General features: G+C 34.6%; 2 protein-coding genes across 15 annotated transcripts; one reads left to right on the forward strand and one right to left on the reverse strand.

Moving 5' to 3' along the window:
* Positions 1-8793: 8793 nt before the first annotated feature.
* On the forward strand, positions 8794-10585 carry LOC107770495 (transcription factor PRE6-like). The gene is made up of 2 exons (XM_016589810.2): positions 8794-9238; positions 10124-10585. Exons 1-2 carry the CDS (start codon positions 9110-9112, stop codon positions 10274-10276), a joined length of 282 nt encoding a protein of 93 aa, XP_016445296.1. The 5' UTR covers positions 8794-9109; the 3' UTR covers positions 10277-10585.
* A 5127-nt stretch (positions 10586-15712) lies between these two features.
* Positions 15713-22632, reverse strand: LOC107770496 (phosphatidylinositol N-acetylglucosaminyltransferase subunit A). 14 transcript variants are annotated; one of them, XR_001644628.2, is made up of 11 exons: positions 22392-22632; positions 20802-20945; positions 20056-20628; positions 19789-19943; positions 19229-19319; positions 19000-19116; positions 17221-17324; positions 16549-16639; positions 16314-16433; positions 16006-16028; positions 15713-15927 (listed from the first exon to the last, which is right to left on the reverse strand). XR_001644628.2 is itself a non-coding variant. In XM_016589813.2 (10 exons), coding segments are annotated over exons 2-10 (1275 nt in total). In that variant the 5' UTR covers positions 20922-20945; positions 22392-22632; the 3' UTR covers positions 15713-15926. The 14 variants fall into 14 exon arrangements, 9 of the variants coding, with proteins under 9 accessions (XP_016445299.1, XP_016445297.1, XP_016445298.1 ...); XR_001644626.2 differs by having other exon boundaries at positions 16314-16442; XR_001644627.2 differs by having other exon boundaries at positions 16314-16442; positions 20802-20933; positions 22392-22630.
* Positions 22633-24248: the final 1616 nt, after the last annotated feature.

Here is a 24248-nt window from a genome sequence, read left to right on the forward strand (position 1 = left end):
AAGAAAAAAACCTAGTCTGATGAACCTTCTCCTAGGATCAAAATCTTAGTCCGATGAATTTTTCTCCTAAGATAGAGACCTAGTCTGACGAACCTTCTCCTAGGATCCAAATCTTAGTCTGATGAATCTTTCTCCTAAGATAACCAAAAACAAAAAAAAATGATGACCTAGTCTGATGAACCTTCTCCTAGGATCAAAATCTTAGTCCGATGAATTTTTCTCCTAAGATAGAGACCTAGTCTGACGAACCTTCTCCTAGGATCCAAATCTTAGTCTGATGAATCTTTCTCCTAAGATAACCAAAAACAAAAAAAATGATGACCTAGTCTGATGAACCTTCTCCTAGGATCAAAATCTTAGTCCGATGAATTTTTCTCCTAAGATAGAGACCTAGTCTGACGAACCTTCTCCTAGGATCCAAATCTTAGTCTGATGAATCTTTCTCCTAAGATAACCAAAAACAAAAAAAAAATGATGACCTAGTCTGATGAACCTTCTCCTAGGATCAAAATCTTAGTCCGATGAATTTTTCTCCTAAGATAGAGACCTAGTCTGACGAACCTTCTCCTAGGATCCAAATCTTAGTCTGATGAATCTTTCTCCTAAGATAACCAAAAACAAAAAAAAATGATGACCTAGTCTGATGAACCTTCTCCTAGGATCAAAATCTTAGTCCGATGAATTTTTCTCCTAAGATAGAGACCTAGTCTGACGAACCTTCTCCTAGGATCCAAATCTTAGTCTGATGAATCTTTCTCCTAAGATAACCAAAAACAAAAAAAATGATGACCTAGTCTGATGAACCTTCTCCTAGGATCAAAATCTTAGTCCGATGAATTTTTCTCCTAAGATAGAGACCTAGTCTGACGAACCTTCTCCTAGGATCCAAATCTTAGTCTGATGAATCTTTCTCCTAAGATAACCAAAAACAAAAAAAAATGATGACCTAGTCTGATGAACCTTCTCCTAGGATCAAAATCTTAGTCCGATGAATTTTTCTCCTAAGATAGAGACCTAGTCTGACGAACCTTCTCCTAGGATCCAAATCTTAGTCTGATGAATCTTTCTCCTAAGATAACCAAAAACAAAAAAAAATGACCTAGTCTGATGAACCTTCTCCTAGGATCAAAATCTTAGTCCGACGAATTTTTCTCCTAAGATAGAGACCTAGTCTGACGAACCTTCTCCTAGGATCAAAATCTTAGTCTGATGAATCTTTCTCCTAAGATAACCAAAAATCAAAATCTTAGTCCGATGAATCTTTCTCCTAAGATGCTAAAAAAAACATTTTTGAAAAAAAAAGAAGAAAAAAAAAGAAGAAAAAAGAAAGAAAGAAAAAAGAGTCATTTTCCCAAGAGGAATACATTCTAGTTTTTATTTCAAGTGTTGAAATTGGGAGCCCGCCCATAATAACAGAGGCATACATTCAGTTCTTACTTTCAAGTGTTGAAATTGGGAGCCCGCCCATAGAACAGAGGAATACATTTCAGTCCTTACATTTCAAGCATTGAAGTTAGGCGCCCACCTGTATAACAAGGGAATACATCCTAATCTAGTATTTAGTTCACTCTCAGCACTGCATCAGTAGTATCAGTGGGCTACGATTTTGCTAACGACTCACAAACCTTCCCAGTGCAAACTGGGTTAGGAAATTTTGTTTGTTTTGTTTGTTTTGATTGTCAAGGGCCTGCCTGTAGAGCAGAAGATTGTTATATGTCAAAGATTGAAGAAGTTAGGGGTCCGCCTGTAGAACAGCGGGATCGTTCAAAGTCAGGCCGTAACCCATTGGAAGGCAGAAATCCACAACAAAAATCCCCAGCACTCAATCCAAGATAGAAGCAACAAGAATCTCGCCCCAAGAATGCGAGTCAACAGTCTGAGAGGGTCAACAAAAGCTAGTCACAAAAAACAAAAAAGAAAAAGAAGAAAAAGAAAAAAGAGAAAAATGAATGAATCCGAAGCACTGAAGTGGAGAACAGATGTGATCTGCTCAAGAACTAGCGCCTACAACTAGCAAGTATCAAGGTTCAAATCCAAAGTCTGTATGAAGCACCATTCAAGACTCAAGACCAAGTTTCAGAAGACTTAAGAGATAGGAATCCTTGTAATTAGTAGCTGATAGGCTTAGTTAGTCTTTTTCAGTTTTCATTTTTGTTGTAATGACAGGACCGCGGACCGGAACCTCAACGGAACGGCACCTCGATCGGCTCTTCACCTCGGTACACTCTACCATCTCTCTCATATCCGAACTACACGTGGCCTGATTCCTGTATAACCAAGGATATGTAGGCAGCTCAGATACCAGGGCTCGGTCACATTCCCTCCCTTTCCTTAAGTGTAGTCCGTCCAAGTAATGGTCGGGTCAAAAACACGTTTAGTCGTTCTTTGTCGGAAAACTCTTCGTGTTTCCAGTCAAAGAGGGGCAGCTGTAAGCACGTGATTTTTGACCCTCCCCGAGAATTTTCACATTTTTAGTGTGAATATGTGAAATTGGGTCTAGTATAGCTATTTTAACTATTTTTACTTTATTTCGTTGCAAAAAGAAAAATTACAAAAAAAAGTATATATATAAATTTTAGTTTATGTATCCCTCATAAACTTGAAAAAATCAAAAATTGCACTTTATTTTGGTACTTTATATAAATTCGAAAATTAACAAAAAATATATATATAATTCTATTAATGTTTTGAAGTCATTTTAATACAAAAAATATTGTTTCATATTTTTGTCTTTATTAAAAAAAACGAAAATTACAAAAATAGTTTTATTAATATTTTATAGTTATTTTAACTTTGAAAAATACAAAAAATATTACTTCATATTTTATCTTAATATTTACGAAAATTACAAAAAAATGGTTTTATTAATATTTTATAGTCGTTTTAACTTTGAAAAAATACAAAAATAGTACTTCATATTTTATCTTAATATTTACGAAAATTACAAAAAAATAGTTTTATTAATATTTTTGTAGCTATTTTAAAATCTTGAAAATATTTAAAAATATATAATTTTGTTTAAATACTAGTCTTATTTTTGGTAGTTATTTTGCTTACATAGGACTAGTTAAACAACGTGTTCCTATTTCTCGGGTCCGGGCAAAAGAATAATATTCGGGTTCAAACTACCCGGTTCTAGGCCTAATTTTCGGACCTAGCCCATAATAAACCGTGTCCAGGACACATGGGGAACCTCACCACGCGTGGGGGACATATGCCTTGAACCCCACCACGCGTGGGCTCATTTTTTGGGGCAAAACCCATGCTAAATACACGGATGGAACAGACTTGGAAGGACTTTTGAATTTTGGAAAAAAGGGGCAACTATTCATCTTCTTCTCAAAAGAGAAGAAGAAAAACCCTACTGGACTTCCCCCCAGCACCGGACCAACTCCCACCGGCAACCTCCTCCTCCTCCTGTCCAAACAACTACCTCCATCGACACGTCCGAGCTCACTCCTCCTCAACCCGTCACCTTCCCCGGCAGCCCCACCGTCGTCCAACCACCCCCATCGGTAAACAACCATCAACAAACCTCCATTGTTGTCCACCCCGTCACCTCCACCATTTTCAAGCTTCGCTGCATTTACGAGCAGCTGGTTCTGCATGCTTTCGCGTCGCACCCCCCCCCCCCCCGTCGCAGCCCCGGTCCCGTCGACCTCAACCCTACACCCAAAACCACTGCCTAAAACTAGTAGCGACACAGTCCAAACACCACCCTCTCTCACGTCGGACCCCAGCTCTTCGACCTCACGTCCAGTGGTCAGCCGAACTACTAGCCACGACGACTTCTTCTCCTTCGTCGTAGAAAAGAAAAACAGTTCGACGACCCTCCAGTTAATCCGACCATCGCTGCTTTCCGTTCAGCCCCCTCATGTCCAAATGACCACCTGGAAAAACCAGTCCCAGCCGTGACTCATTTTGGTCCGTTCGTGTTCGAGTTTCCGGCGCGAGCTATTCAGTCCGAGCTCTGACGACCTTTTCTATGGTTTCACGTTCGAGGTTATCCGTCGAGGTCGGTGTTGAGGGTTGGTCCATGGCTCTATCCGTCTCTGTTTGTTCAGGTTAGTAAACTTCAAGCATTAGACAAGGAAATGTTACGGAATGTTCAAAAAAAATGCAATATAGAAATTGGTATGGTAATTTTCTGCCCATGTTTCACCGTATGCATTTTATTCATTTTTGCGTTGTGTTATTCTTGTTTTTTGATGTCATTTAATTAAGTTGGGCTAGTTGTTCTTGACACAAGTTTGACGTTAATTTGTTCGTGGTCCTTTGCTTAGTTCGTTCGGACAAAATTAGCATTAGTACTTGTTGTTACCACTTCCGAAACACCCATTCACTAGATTCATTTTATTAAATTTTGACAAGTTATGAGATTTTAGTTGTAAAGAAGCCGTAAGGTTTAGTATTGTTAACGGCGTGAAAATGGTATCTTTTTTAAAAAAATATAAAAAAAAAATAAAAATGAATAATAATAATAAAAACGAGACTAGCTTCGCCAAATAAAAATGTACAAAGTGCGGAGCCCTCACAAAAAATATATGTATTAAATACTTAGATTCCGGGACGGGCCGTTTAGCAAATTTCACGGCCCTACCCCAAAAATAATAATGCGCTAGTTGCTTTAGGCGCGCCTTTAATAATGTTATCTCCCTAAACTCGGGTGCACATTTATGTGACCCAAATCCAAATCTCAACGGAGTCGAAATATGTCTTTAGTTACGGGCGCATTGATTGTGGCGTGGCCCGAGATGCATTTCCATGACGTTGTAAATTCATTTTAATAATAAATGAGACGAGCCTCGACAAACAAAAATGTAGAAGCTGCGGGGCCCTCTAAATGCATATATATTAAAAATACTTAGAATTCGGGACATGCCGTTTAGCAAATTTTACGGACTTCCCCAAAACAACCATACGTTAGTTGCTTTAGGCGCGTCTTAAATAATTTATTTTTCTTAATTCGGGTGCACATTTATGTGACCCAAATCCAAATCTCAACCGAGTCGAGATATATCAATAACCACGGGTGCATTGATGTAACGTGGTTCGAGATATGTTTTCACGACGTTGCAAGTCCTATAAAAATAACAGTGAATGATAAAAGCGGTTAAAAGATAAAATTGGCACATAAGTTCATACTTGTATAAAATCAGATAATCAAGCCGAATATAACAATTGAGCGACCGTGCTAGAACCATGGAACTCGGGAATGCCTAACACCTTCTCCCGGGTTAACAGAATTCCTTATCCGGATTTCTGGTACGCAGACCATAATATAGAGTCATTCTTTTCCTCGATTCGGGATTAAAATTGGTGACTTGGGACACCCTAAATCTCCCAAGTGGCGACTCTGAAATAAATAAACCAATCTCGTTTCGATTGTCCTTTAATTGGAAAAATCTCCCCCTGCGCCCCCGGGCGCGGAAAAAGGAGGTGTGACAGTGTGTGTGTGTGTTCTGTTGAACCTGGTAGAGAACCTGGTTCTTTATAGAGTTTGGTGGACCCTTATATTCTATCACAAATTAAAGATACGATGGACTAATACACAGAGGCAGATCCAAGATATAAACCTTATGGGTTTAATTTTTAAGGTTTTTAATATTGAACCTATTACAGTTGTAAAGTTATGAGTTTATATCTATTATTTTTGCAATTTTAATGAATTTTTACATATAAATTTTTACTCTGCATCAAAAGTTATGGGTTCAATTGAACACGTAGATAGAACAGTGAATCTGCCCCTGCTTATCCATAATAGTAGCATATAGTTACAATCTATTCTCTGCCCACATAGAAAAGAGAAAATAAAAAGAAAATCTTGGGTCCTGAGGTTTTGAGATGTTGTTCAAAACTTGTTGGGTTAATTCGACATAAAGACAGTTTTAACATAACGTAGTAGTACTATTACCTTAATTTGGTCAACTCTAGATGATTAATTTAGAGGTATTTTATATATATTAATTGTTAATGTGAAATATTGTTCGCACACCTAACATCACTTATTATTTCCGCCATCTCCGCCTCAGTAAAACTATGCTTTTTTTCTCGAATAAAAATAATTGATTGATATGTGAGCTTTTATGGGTATAGTTGTGTTTGTTCCCTATATTCTTCATCCGGAATGTGAGTGCCAAAGGATGTCGCAAACCTCATTTGAATGTATTTATTCTCCATGAAAGCCAAGCATTGAGTGGATCTTTTTCTTGAAATATATGATTACCAAGAAGAACGTCCCCTGATCACACTATTATTTTATGTGCTGATTTCTTTATAAATATTCCGAAAGTTTATAAGATTTTCGAGATGATATCTTTGTGAATATATCAAGAGTTTACGGGATTCCAAAAATTAAACAATTATATTTTTTCGACTTCAAATTCAGTGATCTGTGTTATAAAATTTACGAAGAGTTATGGGATTGGCCGTTCAATACCAAACAATAGCAGGAATCTCGCCGGGAAAAGGTAGAGCATATCCCCATCACGTGCGGTCTATGAAATTTAACACAAATTTCATAGTAATGTAGTACGTTAGTTTCATTTCTTCCAATGTCATCTCACCTCATCTCAACATTAATATATTAAGCTTTCTTACTACAAAACAAAAATAAAATCTTTTGTATATTCACTTCCATGACGACTAGGTCCTTAGCTATGACTAATAATTTAACTGTTAACATATCTCACTTCTCTCTTAATCATGTAGTATTATTTTATTGCTCAAATAACGTGTTGGATCTTGGCCAAGTTTGTTTTCTTTTAGATATTAATGTTCAACTCATTCTTTATCATGCGAGTTACATTGTGTGCACCTCAGTTAATTTACCAAGAACCAACTAGTATTTTTTTGAGAAAATTTCGAAAAGCACTACAATTTCATACCTAATTACAATTTGTAATTAGTATTTTAATATTTATAATTCGGTAGCAAATCTTCTCTGCCATGCGTCTGTATTTATTCGCGCAACGAATACAACATGTATCAATTGTATTCGTTCGCACAACTAATGCAATATGTATCAACTGCATTCATTCGACGTTCATGTAACAAATACAACCAAGGCAAAATACAAAAATATAGGGGTGTGTACAAGCATACAAACAACAAAAATACAATCAAACATACATGGCGCAAAACAAATACAAAAATTACATACATTGTGTAAAATCAAGGCGAAATACATAAATACGAAGATTTGCCTGAAATTCTTTCCTCGGAATACAGAAATATAGATGGATTTGTCATAAAAATCAAATATAACTACGAATGATAGTTTTCTAAAAGTATAGTTATGAATGACAAATAGAACATACAATAATTTTCAAATACAACATATAAGTTAGCTACACCATATAAATTTTCTATCTTTTACTAGAACATATAGTAGATAATTCTACCATATATATAAGAAAAAATCATCAACTATTTTTTATGTCACTAGAATTGAAACCTTGATCTCTCGTCAGTTTATTCTTTAGCTTATTTTTGAGCATCTATACTTTCCGGTCAACAATACAATGCTATGTCAAGCTAGTAGCCTCTAGTATCTAGCTACCTATAGGTAGAGTAAAAAATAGTGATGAAGATCTAAGATCTTCACGAAAACCGTGAAATTGACTTAAATTTTCAGCATAGACACTATTTGAGTATTTGTCATGTTGATGTGGAATGAGGTGGGGTACTTTAGGGGTGTATAAGTAAGAGTTGAGGAAAGATGTTAATATTAAAATGAAAAAGAGATAATATAAAGATAACATGGGCTTGCGTGCTACTACTGACACAAAAGAGGCCCCAAAGCTAAGTTGGCTGATAAACTAAGGCTAAATTATCTCGTGTGTCCACTCCCACTTGACTTTGTAATCTTAACCCCAGTTTGGGAGACATATGGAGAAGGATGCTATGGTTTACCCCTTTCCATTTTATTTCTTCAATAACATCACAATTTTATTATTCGATTGAATGTTGGTTAATTTTCATCACTGCAGTTACTGTATAACTTTGTCAATGACAATTTAGGCAAAAGGACATGACAACTACGGTACACAAAATATTTCGCGTTCACACAGGGTTTGAGGAAGGGCTACACCTTAAGGGATGTGATGTTCAAGCAACCTCCTCTAATGCAAGTATTAATGTCTGCTAGGTTACACAGAAACAATTTTAGCGTTGTTTCATGGCTCCCTTCATGGTTCAAATGAAAAAAAAAATCTTACACCTAATGCTTTTGTATCTATTGAAATGTAAACATTGGTTTTTCATAATTTTTGCCAACTTCATTAATCGTTAGTCCTTTATCACATAGTGGCAATATAGAATTTTGACAGCCGATACAAATATGTATATTACTTTCGACTCGAATTATATGTATATTTAAATAAAGTTAACATATTTGTGATGATAGAAAAATAGTGAAATATTGTTGTGATGCTTCATACTCGTTAATTAAAAATCTTAAATTCACTCAAAGGAGTATCTAGTGTTGTAGTACCGGGTTCATCTGAACTCAGAACTTTCGACACGGAGTATAAACTTAATGTAAAAATCATTAAAATTTTAACATATAGTGAGTCTGAAATCATAACTTTAAAAATATAATAAGTTCAATATTAAGAAGCTGAATTCATAGAATTAAAATCTTGGATCCTCCGCATACTTCGCTTATGCTCACATCACAAAAGGACCCATATCCTAATCCCACCCACCCACCCCCACCCCCAACCCAAAATCATCTGATTGATTAACTCTCTTTCTCTATATTTCAAAGTCTCTATTTAAAAACAAGAATAGCCCACTGCTTTATCCCATGCACTTGTCTTCTTCACTTCCAACACTCCTACCTTAGTGTTTTTTTTTTTTTAATTTCTTGTTCATACCTCCCTTATCTCTCTGTCCATAACTTGTCTCTTTAACACAGTTTATCTTCAATTCTTGATCTCTTCTTCTTATTAAACTCCCCTTATATATATTTTCCATTCCCCCCTCATCACTCCACAGAACTCACTACACATAATTCATTTCAAGATTTTATCTGACAACTCCCATTTTCTTGCCTTTTGTCTTAATTTCTTTTTTGATAATTTCCCTTTTCTTAGTTTCCCTGACAATGTCAAGCAGAAGATCACGTTCTAGACAATCTTCAGGAGTTTCCAGAATAAGTGATGATCAAATCGCCGATCTCGTTTCTAAGTTACAACAACTTATTCCTGAAATCCGTAATAGGCGTTCTGACAAGGTAACCATGAAAAATTATTTACACCGTCAGCGTACATAACATAAATTTATTTTTTACTATATCTTTGGTCTTTTTTTCCTTGTCTTCTTTTAATTTATTACTTCACCATATGTATATGTGTGTGGGTGCAAATATATGAGACGCATTTCCAAGAAACTTCCCATATTTTGTGTGGCCTTTCTTTTCCTTTTAGAGATAAGTTTGAGGGTGACATTTTCATGCCCACTAGTTAGCCCACAAGTCCTCATTAATATCAAGCCAAAACGTAGTTGTCTTGTTTGCTGCCTCGACACATTCCTTTTTTTTCCCTCAATAACATTTCATATAAAAAGAAAGAGCGCAAAGTCGCGGCCTAACATGAAGTAATTAACTCCAATGACGTAAAGCAAGGAATTGAGCCTGTATTGTGTTCAATAATACAACAATAGCTTTCTTGAATAGGGATATAGAAAGAAGCTAATAGCCGACAGGCTTGCTTGACCTATTGAATTACCAATATAGGGTTTTTACTGCCAACAAGATGATATGGAGCCCCTTTTGAATTGGTTTACGATTCGAAAGTTCTCGCGAAAAGAATAAGATGTAGACCTCATATATAAGCAACTATATTTTTTTAAGAATAAGATGTTGCTTCCTCGTAAAAGAATTTTACAAAAGCTGACATCCTTAGTACGTGATAACTACATAATATCCTTAGTTTCATTCTTTTTAAGTATCAAAATGGAATTAACTGTTACCTCAATATAGATTCTTGGTTGAAAGTCACCTATATATGCACCATTTTCCCTACATTTAAGTTCTTTTGTGTTAGAGTAAGAAAAAGGGTGATCAAATTTAGCTAGGTTTCTAACATTTTTTATGGCTTTATTTTATTAAATTAAACAGGTTTCAGCTTCAAAAGTGTTGCAAGAAACTTGCAACTATATAAGGAATTTACACAGAGAAGTGGATGGGCTAAGTGATAGATTATCACAGCTTTTGGAATCAACTGAAAGTGACAGTGTTCAAGCTTCTATTATTAGAAGCTTACTTATGTGATGATAGCAACTTCAATTAGTAGCTATATATTAGCTCAAATTCTACTTAATTAAAATTTCTATTAAGATGCAGCAGTTATTATTTATTAATTAGGGTTTTGGCCACTAGGTCAAAGTAGGAGAGGGACCATGTACTTGGCTCCATTCCAAGGGGTTTTTTCTCCCTTTTTTTTTTTTTATAATTTCCATCCGATGTCGAGTGCCTGTTTTGGGGCTGATTAATTCGGATTCGCGTTGTGCTTAGACTAGCTAGCATTAGCAAGCTATGTCACATATATAGATTTAAAATAAGAGAGACGCCCCTTTATCTACATAGATTTGCCAATTTGTTTTATATATTAGAGTAGTTTTTAATTTACTGATGTTGTATTGTTGTATCCATCCATTTTAAAAGCTGGTGCTAGTTTGATCTCAGCCTTAATTTGTTAAGTATATAAGTATTCAAGATATTTTTATCATCTAATATCGTGTTATCCTCCCCCCCCCCCCCCCAATTTATTAAGGTTTTATGAGCAATGTGTGCAGCTGTTGAATTGTGTTATATATAAGTTTAACGGTAGAAAGAGCATGTTTTTATTTATTTAATTGTATTTTCAACGTACAACAACTTAGCTGTATCATGTGTCCGATATTTCAAAATAATTAACCATACTGAACTATGAGAAATGAATGGAATTAATTTACACTTGAATTGCACTACAGCAGAAAAGGTACACAACATTTTCTTTTACACCCAAGAAGGATCGGAGATTAAATAATTAATTTCATTTACATGTTTAAATTACTTCAACTTTGATATTGCTTAACAGTATATTGCCATAAATAACATTTCATTATAGGCAAATACTGAATTTCGGCATTTGCAAATTGAAGTACTTCTCTAGGGAGTATTAAAGTTCATATACAAATAGAAATTCAACTTCTAAATAATCTTTTTCTACTTCAACTTCAAATATTTGTTTTCAATTTCAACCAACTATTATTTAAAAAAGTTCTGAAACCTTAGAAATAGTTTGCTTGAAGTGATCACGTATATAGGATACGAGTCCATTACTCAAATGGTCACTCAACTATCCGAAATTACCTATTAAAGTCATCTTTCTTTCGTTTATAACAGAAAAGTCACTTAACTATGCTTATAGCACTCGGAAGGTCACTCAACTAGATTTCTCAAACTTTTGATTGTTAAATAACTATTTTACCCTCTAAATTATATATCAAGTTTTGTTATTTTTTTAATTTATATTATGGACTTACCTATAGAAAAAATTAATTTTATTTATAAAGCGAAAAAACAAAAATAGTATTTAAGCATATAAAGTGTTGGAATAAAAAATATTGCGCAAAGTAAACATATTAATTAGAGCAATTTTTTGTAATAATAATTTTGATATTAACAATAAAAACTCAAACAATTAATTACACAATTGAGAATGAAGAAATTAAAAGTTTTCAAAATATATATTTCATGCACATAATATGAAAAATAGAGATATATTTTATGATATACATGATATATTCTTAAAAGTTATGCTCAATTATTTTATTATTCTGGCACTATATATGCTAAAAAATTAATTTTTTTATTTTATAAATAAAATTTATTTATTCTATAGGCAAGTCCATAATGTAAATTAAAAAGAGAAAAAAAATTGTAATATTGAAAAAGTAAAGAAAGAAGAAGACAAAAGTTAATAATTAGGTGGTAAGATAGTTATTTGACAATCAAAATTTTAAGGAACCTAGTTGACTGACCTTTTGAGTGTTGTATGTATAGTTAAATGATTTTTCTGTTACAAACAAAAGAAAGAAGACTTTACTTGATAATTTGTGATATATGAGTAACAATTTAAATAATGAACTCTATAGGATACTAGAGCATGTCCATTTGATAGGATGTGAATGGTAGGGGTGTACATGGATTAGGTTGGTTCGATTTTTATCAAAATCAAACCAAACCAACTATATCGATTTGGATTGGTTCGGTTTTGTCGGATTTTTCGGATTTTTTTGTTACATGAATATTATTTCAATCTTTCTTTGTTAAAGTTGTAGATAAAGTTTTGATAAGTGAGTATATGTTAAGTAAAAATTAAAAAAAAAACGACAAATATATGATCTATTAAAATAACTATCTCCTGGAAACAGCCTCTCTACCCTTCGGGGTAGGGGTAAGGTCTGCGTACATAGTACCCTCCCCAGACCCCACTTGTGGGATTATACTGGGTCGTTGTTGTTGTTGTTGTTGATAGTTATTTTCTTTGTCGTCTAACAATAATTTTTTGTTGACGTATGTTTTCAAGGTTAACAGAATTTAATAATTAAACATAAAAATCAATATGATACCTAAATAATGATATGTCCTATTTAATTTAAATTATTAAAATATCATTTTCAAATTCGAAAAAATATAAGAAATATTGACGTATGAATATGGAAGAACAAAGAGATGATTGACGCATTTCAATAACACTTGATAAGAAAGTGATACACCCTATTATTTAAGGTAAATAAAGATGAATGAACTTCATAGTTCTATTAAATATTACATCCCATGAGAGGAATCTCAAATATTTTGACATTTTAAAAAAAAAATTGTATGAAGTATTAAAAGTATATATAAATTTATATATTTATATGTCGGTTTGATTCGAGTTCTTTTACTCAATACCAAATCAAATCTAGTCGGATTTTTTAATCGGTTTGGTTTGGTTTTTCGGTTTAGTACGGTTTTTCGGTTCGGTTTATATTATTATTCTGTTAATAATATTCCTTCCGTTCCAGTTTATGTGAACCTATTTCCTTTTTGGTCTGTTCCAAAATAAATGACCCCTTTCTAAATTTAGAAACAATTTTGCTTAAACTTACAATTCTACCTTTAATGAGAAGCTTTTATAATTACACACATACTTTGGGCCTCTTTTTAACTTGTTTAGGACCACAAATGAAATAGGTTCACATAAATTGGAACCGAGAGAGTATAAATCAAGATGAAATGTGAAAATGTGAACCAAAATAAACTGTCCTATCAATAAATCAGGTGGACCCTATATGTCAACCTTTGATCTCTGAGAGTCACTGTTCCCTAGAAATTATCACTCGATCCTTTTCCTGATTCTCTTCTTGTCTAAAATATGTCTTACTCGTATTGAAAGATAGTTCACACATCTCGTTGAATCGGTCTTTTTCGCCAAATGGAACCCCCTCTGTTGTTGGCGCGGGCAGATGTCCCAAATCCTTTTTCGGCCCTTAATTTCTTGTTTTATTCTCGAGTGGATATTTATTAATGTTTAAGAATTGATTAGTTTCCAAACTCTCCGTCGGCAATGTATATTAATATTTCAAATTTCCAAGAGGAACAAATCATTTGGCTAAAAGGGCAGTCCGGTGCACTAAGCTCCCGCTATACGCGGGGTTCGGGAAAGGGCTGGATCACAAGGGTCTATCGTACGCGATTTTACCCTACATTTCTGCAAGAGGCTGTTTTCACGGTTCGAACTCGTAACATCCTAGGCACATAACATCAACTTTACCGGTTACGCCATTTGACTCTCATAATGAAATTTTCCAAAGGAGATCTTCTGTTTCTATTTTATGTCTTTTATTTTCTTTTATTATCTATTTATATTGATTGATGAAAGACCTACCATGCCCTTACTAGAATGTCTTTTTAATCTGAAAAAGTTTCATTAGTTTTATTTAATATATGGAATTCAATACAAGCTCTTTCGTGGTTAGCTCAATTCTCTTGTCCATCGAACCAATAAATTAGAATCATCTCATGGAAGGAAAAACCAAATTGGTCAATAAAGTGAGATCCAGAGAGTTAAGTAAATTTGAACTTACCCTAAAAATAATTGGTAATTTCTTCTTATCTGTATAAGTTTTGGTGGAAAATGTTATCTTGTACATACATATGCTCGTGAGAAATAGCAGTATGAAATAGTCGAAGTGTGTGCAAGTTCGTGGTGGATGCCAACATTATAATTATTTTGTGGTTTCTTTGTTATATAGTAACTGGATGGATGGGTTGTCGCTGCTAGCTTAACAAACTTCTTGCATTGTCTCTTTGTATTCTTCTACCAACTAGAAGAGACTCGATTCTAACATGTTGTTAAATGTATGTATAAACCATATTAGGCAAGTTGCGACGACAAAAAAATAATAGAAATTTCCTCTAAATTTCTAAAACTGTTTGCAACCTTAAAAGTAGGGGAACTCCAATTCTGAAAAGTCAGCAACAGTGTAAGCTTCGATTTGAAGAATTATTCACTCGTCTTTGGCTGATCGTAAGTCATAATCTGGCAGTGAAGCTTTTCAAATTAGCATAATAATTGTTAAAACTTTGATATGTCCCTTCTGTTTGCTTGTCCTAAATCTAAATTGTCTACTAGTGAGATTTCTCTACTTAAAACGTCCAAATTCATCAAAATGGTTGTAATGTTTCAAAAATCAAGTCCCTTATTTGATAATTACAGGTAAATATTATGCTAAACATTAATTGATAATTTGGTAAAAATGATAACCAACATGCTATCACATGTTAAAATTCATTGAGATTGTAAATTTATTTTTTAAACATTGTTGGTGTATTTTACTTAAAAAGTGGATAATCTGAATTTGGGAAGTTGGAAAAAGAGGAAAAAACATATAATGAGTTAATGACCCTCTTAAAAGAAAGGAAGGAATGTTGAATTCACGAATTAGAATGCATTCCAACACTCAAGTCAGTAATATTCAGGTTTTTCTTTGCTTTCCTTTTATCATGCAAATGTTCATTTGTACACTGCGCAAGACTGTCCAGGGCATCTTTGGCTTCTGCTTGGTCAATTTAGACAGTATTGTCAATTATTACCGTTCTTCGAAAGTAATAATACTCTAGTACATATTCTGTGTAACTTGCGATGGATTGCCAATCAACATTTATGCCATAGAGGTCAGAGGGGATTGATATCCCTACAGGAAGTGCACATGCTAAGAGCCTGATTCTAGAGTAACGAATCTGAGCTCGGTTGTACCTTGATATATGAGATAGTGAAATAATAGAGGTGTGCGCAAGCTGACACGAACACTACCGTCTACCGTCGTTAAAAAAAAAAGTGAGGCAACTTGTTCTCGAGCCTCGACCTCCAGCTATGCTTGAACTCTACTCTTCCTTCCTCTAAGATACTTTGGCCAAATTGAATTAGGTCATCCAAGTTCGCACACCAACAGTAGGCAACAACTGCCATTTGGTATTACACTTACTTTCTGAAGATGAGCCCTTCCAGCTGAAGCAAATTAAATTTGAATGACAACAGAATAATACCAATGATGCCGATTATTATTTTCTGCCAGACGCCAAAACTTTCAACCCGAAAAAAAAAAGGGGGGGGGGGGTGGTTCTAATAGTCTGCTACAATGAAGTATGTGGCAGTTGGCACAATGGTTATAGGTATTAAGATGAAGAGACATGTTCAAATCCCATTGAAGTATGATCTTATGTCCAACTCATAGGCGGATGATCTCTTTACTAGGGTGTATCAGAGAGAGTAGGTTCTCCCTACTTGACGTAGTCATGTAACTATTGTAAATATACTCCTATCTCATGGCAAAAGAACAAATGAAGAATATATGTCCCGTATTTGTTTTTACTTCAAAGCATAGCTTCATCTGATGTCAAAGGAATAATATCAGTACCAATTGACTAAAATCTGGAGTAACAGAACCGTTCCAAAAGCAGGTACTCACCATTTAACATCTTTGCTAGGCCCCTGAAAAGCCAAGAAAAATGAGAAGTAATAAGAATCACAGATTTAAACTTCAAGATTCAGAATCGTTAGTGATGGGAAGTGTCAGTTAGTTCGAAGGAATATGAATCAGAGGAAAGGAATTGACAAGAAAAGTAATTCAAGATGGATATATTATGTTTTGATAGTTTGCATTTGTTCTCTTCCTTTCGTCTTGACAATAGACTCCTAAAACTTCTGCTGCTTCTAATTACTAAGAAAATCTTTACACCTAAATCCTAATCCCACACTCTTTGAATAGTATATGACCTTGAGCTGCACCAATGGGTAAAGCACCGGAAATCATAAGCTTTCTTCCGTACTGGAACCAAATGGTGTCTCCTCGTGTTGAGAATTTTGAAGTTGAATATCAGGTACCACCTCGACATCCTTGTCAGGCTTAAGAAGATTACAAAAAGAACCACGATAGGCTTATAAAGGAAACAAAAAAACTCTGCGATAGGAACCAAATGAATTCACCAGTACACTCGAGTGAGGAACTTACCTGCCATAGTTGCAAGAGACGCCAGAGCAAAAAATCTACTATCATAACTATGCAAAATATTTTCCCTGCCCAAGTGCCACATGTGAGGTACCTAGCAAAAGGTTGCCAGGAAAATTAACCTGGAAATTTAATCAACTGGAAGAGACATTTATTCATGTGAAAATTATTAAATTGTTACAGATCTGACTCAAGTTGGACAATCATTGCTCAGTAAATGGTTAAGAGGACAACCCGAAATGAATATTCAACTGCCTAAAGGCCTACAAGTTGATTATTGAATCTACTCCCCACAGTCCGAGGACAGCAGAGGACCAAACAGTCATTTCAATTGCCTGATGGCCTACAAGTTGACATATAAACTTAGTGTACTCTTTTATGCGCAGTCTAGAACATCAAAAGGAGGAAAAAGAATCCAGAAAACTTTATGCTGCAACTCAATTATCTGATCTTACTTGAACACACAAATTAGGCCCTCAAAAAACCTCAAAACCAACAGTTTTCTGCTCAAGTAATTATTCATTTAAGATTCTATACAATAATGACAAGAGGGTCTTTCACTACCAAAAGAGAAATAGCATATAATTATTTGATTTTTATCCATTCTCAACTTATTTCTCTAGGGTGATAGCATGCGTTGACAAACAATTATTTACCTTCAGTGTAGTGGCATACCTTGATAATCGATCTAGCAAAGGTGGATTGGAGCATTTCAAAGCACGGTTGTAAACAATTTCTGTCCTCCTGGCTACATCAGGCCAACTGTAAAGCTTTTTCATCTAGCAGTAGAATTGATTGTCAGAAAATAATATGATCGCATACCTTTCAGATATAACAAACTCATAGAAACACTATCGCATTATAGTTTAAAACTGTACTTCAAACCAATTCCCTGCAATTTTTCAATCGCAATGCCATACAGTGAAATCACAAACAAATCGTGCCTTTCAACAATTAAATTTTTTGAAAGGTTAAGTATTATTGTTCACAATTTCAGCACAAAGAAGGTGCTCACAATGAGAGGTGAGCAAAAAACAAAATACATATCCCTCTACTATTCTTGGAGGGACTCTATGAGAAAATACCAACTACTATGCACTTTTCATATTATCCTGGCATTACTGCTAGAGAAACCTTGAAATGGATCTAGTGTACTGCAAAATTCAGCAACTCCTGTCATCTCCCAGTCATTTAAGTTTCTCCTAAATGTTAACCTCCAAGCTTCATTAAATCTGCAGTCAGCTGAGGTGCATTTTGGGCACTGTGCCAATGTAAACAGGCCTGGAAACTGATCTTGCAAAGGGCCATAGATCAAATTGTCATGCCAAAAGAAAGTCTTTCTACCATCTCCAACACAGATGCATGTGTTCTCTAAAGATTCAGGCAAAGAGATTGTTTAATCCTCAACTTTCCATTCTTTCTCAGACGTCCTATGTGTTTGGTCACCCTCTTTTCCTTCCCACAAAAGAAGAGCACGTTGTTATTTAAGCTTCTAGATATTTGGAATTGATGCTGCAGATGTCATGTCTCATCCCCTCTCCTTTTCTCTTAAACTTCTTAGCCATGCCTATTAAGTTTAACAGACTTGAAACTGCTGACTAAAATATTCTTGTGCACCATCGCTACAACTCCACAAACTGGATTCCTCTTCTTGAGAGTTGCATATAAATCTCATAAACTGTCCTGCATAGATTTTGCAGCTCGCCATTGACACAACATGAACCTTTCTTTGCAACAGATTCAACTCCCTCTATTCCTTTTTATATGCACTCTTTCCTTTTTATTCTGCTAAAAAAGAATAACACCTTTATATATATATATTTTTAATAAGAACGTAAAGTAAGATACAACACCTTTATATATTTGGAAAGTCTTTAACCTTAAACTTTCTCATTTTACACTTAACGACATGTTTTTATAGCCACTGAAATTCATGGTATGCTTTAGACCACAAGTTCTAAAGATGCTTTTGGCATGTGGTAAAAGTTTTTCTTTCTTTCTTAAACTCTATGCCCAGTCAAACACCACTATATAAAATGAAATGGAGGGAGTAATTACAAGGAATACATCTTAGATATTTACTAAGCATGAAAAGTTTCATCAAAGAAGCAGAAGATGAAGAACCTCTGTAAAACCAATAAAACAAACTACTGTCCCAATCAACTAATCAAGCACCATTTCTTCCTTCTTTTTTTTTTTTTTTTTTGGGGGGGGGGGGGGGTTGGGGGGGATGGAATTGGAATCCTTTTTTTTTTTTTGGATCAAGAGATTGAGTTGGAAGATTTCCATGAAAGATTTGGGCTTAACCTCAATTTCCTTCAGATATCACCCAAGAGGCTAAGATTACAAGACTATTGTTACATCTTAAGAGAGCAGATACCAAACTGCCCTTGCTACCTTGCCCCAAAAGGAAAAACGAAGAAAAGGATAAGCAAAAGGCAATGTGATACTAACACGATTGTGCATATCTTGTGGATCAATCCGGGGAAGCATATGTATAGCCCTTGTGATTGCGTGCACCATAGTCGTAGGATCTGGCGCAGCCAGAACAACCATATCATCTGGAAGCACCTGACAGAGAAGTAAAAAAAAAATATGATAAAATAGAAGAACGAACAATTAACAAAGTAGAAGCAAGGAGATATAAACTAGTCAAGCAAAGAAAAATGAATCATGGACATGCCTCGGGAACACCTCCGACACGTGTACTGACTGTTAATAATCCGCAACTTGCAGCTTCCAATATAGCTATGCAAAATGCTTCTGTTAAAGAACTGGCACCAGTAATGCAAGAAACAGGAGCATAAATGTCGGATTAGAAATGGGGAAGGCGGAAACTGACTGTTGGTCAACCACAAACCAAACATATTTAAATATGCTTCAGATGTTATTCTTTTGCTTTCGGAGAAGAATGAATGGTGGAACAGGGAGTATTTGTCAGCAGTTATATATTACAACGCCGTGAGCAGCAGAAGCTCAATACGAACCTATCTTGTCTACTAGACCGCGTTTGGCCTTAACCAACGAGGTAGCGTAACACTTCAATATTTTCATTTTCTTTTTGATGATTCTGGAAGGATAGATTGAAACCAATGAATCTGATTTAGCTTGTCATCTGAGACAAGTTTTAAATGGCCACATAGTGTTCATGGTTTTCATACTTCAGTCTCAAATTTGCTATCAAATATAAAACTAATCAACAATGTGAAAAAAATAAATAAATAACACTTGAAGGTCGCGTACCTGTTCAAAAATATATGGCCAGTTATTAGTACAGACCGTACTTTAGCATGAGGGACAGCACCCAACATATCAACTCGGTCTTGAAGAGAGTGTTTTTCTCTCATTTCTTCCAAACGCACTCGTTTGGGTCCATCTCCTCCAACAATGAACCGAACCTTAGCAAATGCAGCCAAATGAGTTGCCAAAAGTTCAGAATGCACAAACAAGGTCAAAATCCATAGACTAGTTTTTTTAACGGATCCCATGATGATGATGGAGAACACTTACATTGGGATGCAAACGGCATACTTCAGGGATAACTTCAACAAGTAAATCCGCTCCTTTCCTATAAACTAACCTACTTAACACAACTATAACAATTTCATCCCTGTTGAGTCGCTCAGGAGCAGGCTTAAACATGGCCGTGTCCACAGCATTTGGAATAACATAAACCTTTTCAGGGCGCAAACCAGACCTTAAAACTGTATTCTCTTTGCTTGTATGAGAAACACAAATAGCCTGAGTCACATCGGCGAGCGTAAATTGTAGTACCTTATTCATGTGAATGCTTCCAACATCCGCGAAACCATAGAGAGAATGATCAGTAAATACAACTTTGTAACCCATGGTGCGAGCGTGCATTAGAGCTTCGTGACATAAGGTTGAGAAGGCTTGATGTCCATGTACCAGCGATATGTTTTCCCTAATCAGAATTGTCCTAGTAATTGGAAGTGTCCCAAAGAAGGTTGGCAATGTGTTTTGCATGAGAAATGGCTTCCACGGGACATAATAAACTTTCAGGCCATTTGTCATATATCTTACACCAGAACGATTCTGATAAGCATGAGTCATAACTACCACCTGAAATTTACACAAAAGAACAACAAAAAGAATGAATTCATAAAAAGTATCTCATTATGACAAAGTTAATCTCTTACTGAATTCATAAAAAGTATCTCATTATGACAAAATTAATCTCTTGCTAATAATATTCAATCAAGAGCAATTTAAGAGAGGGGACGGTGCTTACTGACCTTGTGGCCTTCCTTAATCAAGCATTGTGATAGATAGTATATGTGATTCTCCACTCCACCAAAATTGGGGTAGAAAAAATCAGAGACCATTAAGATTCTATGCTTTCCCGGTTCACCCATGACAGCAGACCACTACAGACACTCCTGCATCAGAGGCAACCATTCACACAACAATGAAAGAACAAGGGAAAATACATAAGTGACACCTACGAAAAAGCCAGTTTTAAACTCAGACTTTACGTGCGACCTCTCACCCGTTCATTCTTGTTCAATGTGGAACTATTACCCCCCTGTTGGACCCAAAACCAGCCATAAGCTGGGAAGTGAAATACACACTCCAGGTCAGTCTCCAAGTAAGAAAACTTTCAAAAAGAAATTCATAAAATTTCCTCAGGAATTGGGTAAGCGGGCTCTGGGTAAGCAGGCTCCTTTCACTTGACTGGTTAGCTAGAAGTGATCTTTTTTCGCACATATCCGCTCTTTTTCTCTTTCAATACTCCATCTTCTTCCTCATTCCCAACCTGCCTCTCCCTCTCCTTTCAAAAAAAAAAAAGACTTCTACATTGCAAATAAAGAAAGGTGGCTCTGCACCATTCCAAACCAAAACCTTGAACTGCACATATTTTTTCACCATTCCAAACCAACACCTCAAGCTGCACTATATATTTTTTTCTCACCCTTGGGTCTGCACCATTCCAATTCAAACCTCCATTAGAAAATTGTCGCAGCTGTAATGTGCAAAGCTTCCAGCTCTAGGTAATCTCTAAGAACATCCAGAATCAATTTCAAGCCCACATTTTCCGTCATTACTTTCTTTCCATCGAAATTGAGAAAAACTCCCAAAATAACCCCATTGTGAAATTGAGCAATGCAGAAATTGAGATAACTATATAAATAAGAGAAATAGAAATTGCGAAGCGGAAGGGAGATACCAGATGTAAAATAATAGGGCATTGTGAGGTATTGGATCAACGTTTAGGAAGGGAATTGGTAATCGAGAAAGAAATGAAGTCGGAAAGTGAAGAATAACCTGATCAGAGAAATCGCAGGAGAGAAGAGTTGAGAGGTTGCGATTCAGGACCATGGTGGTGAACCGGTGGTGAGCCGGCTGAATGCGTACGGGTCAAATAGGTGCTGCGTTATAGACTATGGATCTGTCTCAGAACTTCCATTTCTTTGGTGAGGTTTTCAACTCACTTTATTCAGTTTTAAGTTCAATTCTATTTAACAGTTACCCAAAGTGATTACTGGCCTTTTGAGTCATATTATCTATTTACCAGGACACTTTCACTGCCTTAAACTCGAAGTATATAAATCTACATTAAAAAAAAATACTAAGAAACTTTAGATGTATTTATACAAAATGTGCACATATACTATAGATGAACGATGAATACAGTTATAATTTGCAGCTATTAACTTAAAATGTTGATTCAATTCTAGTTGCATTCTAAAATCATGAATCATGTATTATACGATAATACAATGTATTGTTGATTTTTTACAATCTATGAACCTGAAAGACAACATAAATGTGCAAAGCTAGGGTAAAGTAATTTAATAATTGTGGAGTAGAAATAGGGTTCTTACAATTCCACAATGCTTTGCTGCTCAGTAAGGTGAATTGTTCTATATAGTGCTGCACTTGAAGTCTTCGAGCCATAGATAGGTCGAATTTTCGATTCCTTTTTGCGCTAGATTTGGGTTGTATCTACCGTGAATTGACATTTGAATCTGGATTTCTTCACAGAAGCTCTAAACCGATGAATTTCACCACAAAGGAAGCTCCGACCCGTTTTTGTGCCCCGTTTCCATTTCCCTATGATCTCACGTGAAAATAGGGGGGTTCCTTCCATTTGAATAGTTTTTTCTAAACCAAGTAAGTCGGTTTTTCAAATATTAGAACCAAGCCAAATCAATTAAGTCGTTTTTTTCTCGATTCGATTTAAATCATTTTTTTGGTTTTTCCGGTTATTTGTCTTTTTTTTCTTAAATATAAGACATACACTACAAAACACATATTTCGGCGACCATATTTTCAACGTAACACTATCAAATCAATTGCCCTTTGAGAAATCTATTATTTACCAAGATATATTGATGATAATTGAATCAAATAGTGATGAATAATTAAGGACTCAATTAAAAATATATTATTTTTAACATGAAATAGATTCTTACACTTAACAAAAGAAAACTACCAATTAAACTAGAATGTAAAGGTAAAGAACTGTACTAAAAGTGCAAACGATTAATATTTACTATAAAAATTTTAAAACTTTGTATAAAAATATGCATATATATAGGTGTAATAATAAATTTAAAATAGCTACTCCTATATTCGGTTTGGTTCGGGTTTTTTTAATTAAAACCAAAACCAAACCAAATTTGATTGGTTTTTAAATTTCAAAACCAAAACCAAACCAAACCAAAAAGTATCGGTTTTTTTGCTCGATTTGGTTTGGTTTTCGGTTTGGTTCAAGTTTTCCGATTTTTATGAACACTCCTACCTAAAAGTTACATTGTTATTATAAAGAGTAATTCAGATGTCAATTCTATCCATTTTTCAGTCTTTTAGCTACTTACTAGTTTCTCTACAAATATATATATATATATATATATATATATATATATATATATATATATATATATATATATATATATATATATATATATATATATATATATATATATATATATATATATATATATATATATATATATATATATATATATATATATTTAAAATATTTGATTTAATTGTAAATTACAAAGTTAAATGCACCAAAAGCTAGTGTAGTGTAACCTTATGATCTTTTATGATTAAAGTCAAAATTATTCTCCTCGACCAACTCTATCTCTAATTTCCTAAATAAGAATGCATATATATATTTAAAATATTTGATTTAATTGTAAATTACAAAGTTAAATGCACCAAAAGCTAGTGTAGTGTAACCTTATGATCTTTTATGATTAAAGTCAAAATTATTCTCCTCGACCAACTCTATCTCTAATTTCTATTCTTCTAGCTAGGCATCATGGTATCACTTATACTTCGATATATCTCGCCTTTTAAAATCGATTGCTCCAATAGACGATTTTAAATTTGTTGGATTTGAAATTATTCGATTTCTTATTCTTCAATAAACTCTTATTAGAGACTGATATCTTTCTCGGGTGACTAAACTTGTAAGGATATTTCCTTCTCTTTTCATTTAATTAATTGAGACTCGGATAATAAAGGCAATATAAATTCAACAATGAAATATTTATAAGTTGCTAAATAAAAATAAAATGGTACTTAGATAAGATGAAAGTGTAGACAATAAATTTGCGTCAAAAAAATAAAATCAATATCGAAAAATATCGCAACAATCGTAGTATTTTATTTCGAATATTTGAGGGTTACAATCTCTATGAATCCTCTGATTCTTCTTTTCAATAGCA

Source organism: Nicotiana tabacum, chromosome 20 (assembly GCF_000715075.1).
Source record: "Nicotiana tabacum cultivar K326 chromosome 20, ASM71507v2, whole genome shotgun sequence".
Taxonomy (NCBI): Eukaryota; Viridiplantae; Streptophyta; class Magnoliopsida; order Solanales; family Solanaceae; genus Nicotiana; species Nicotiana tabacum.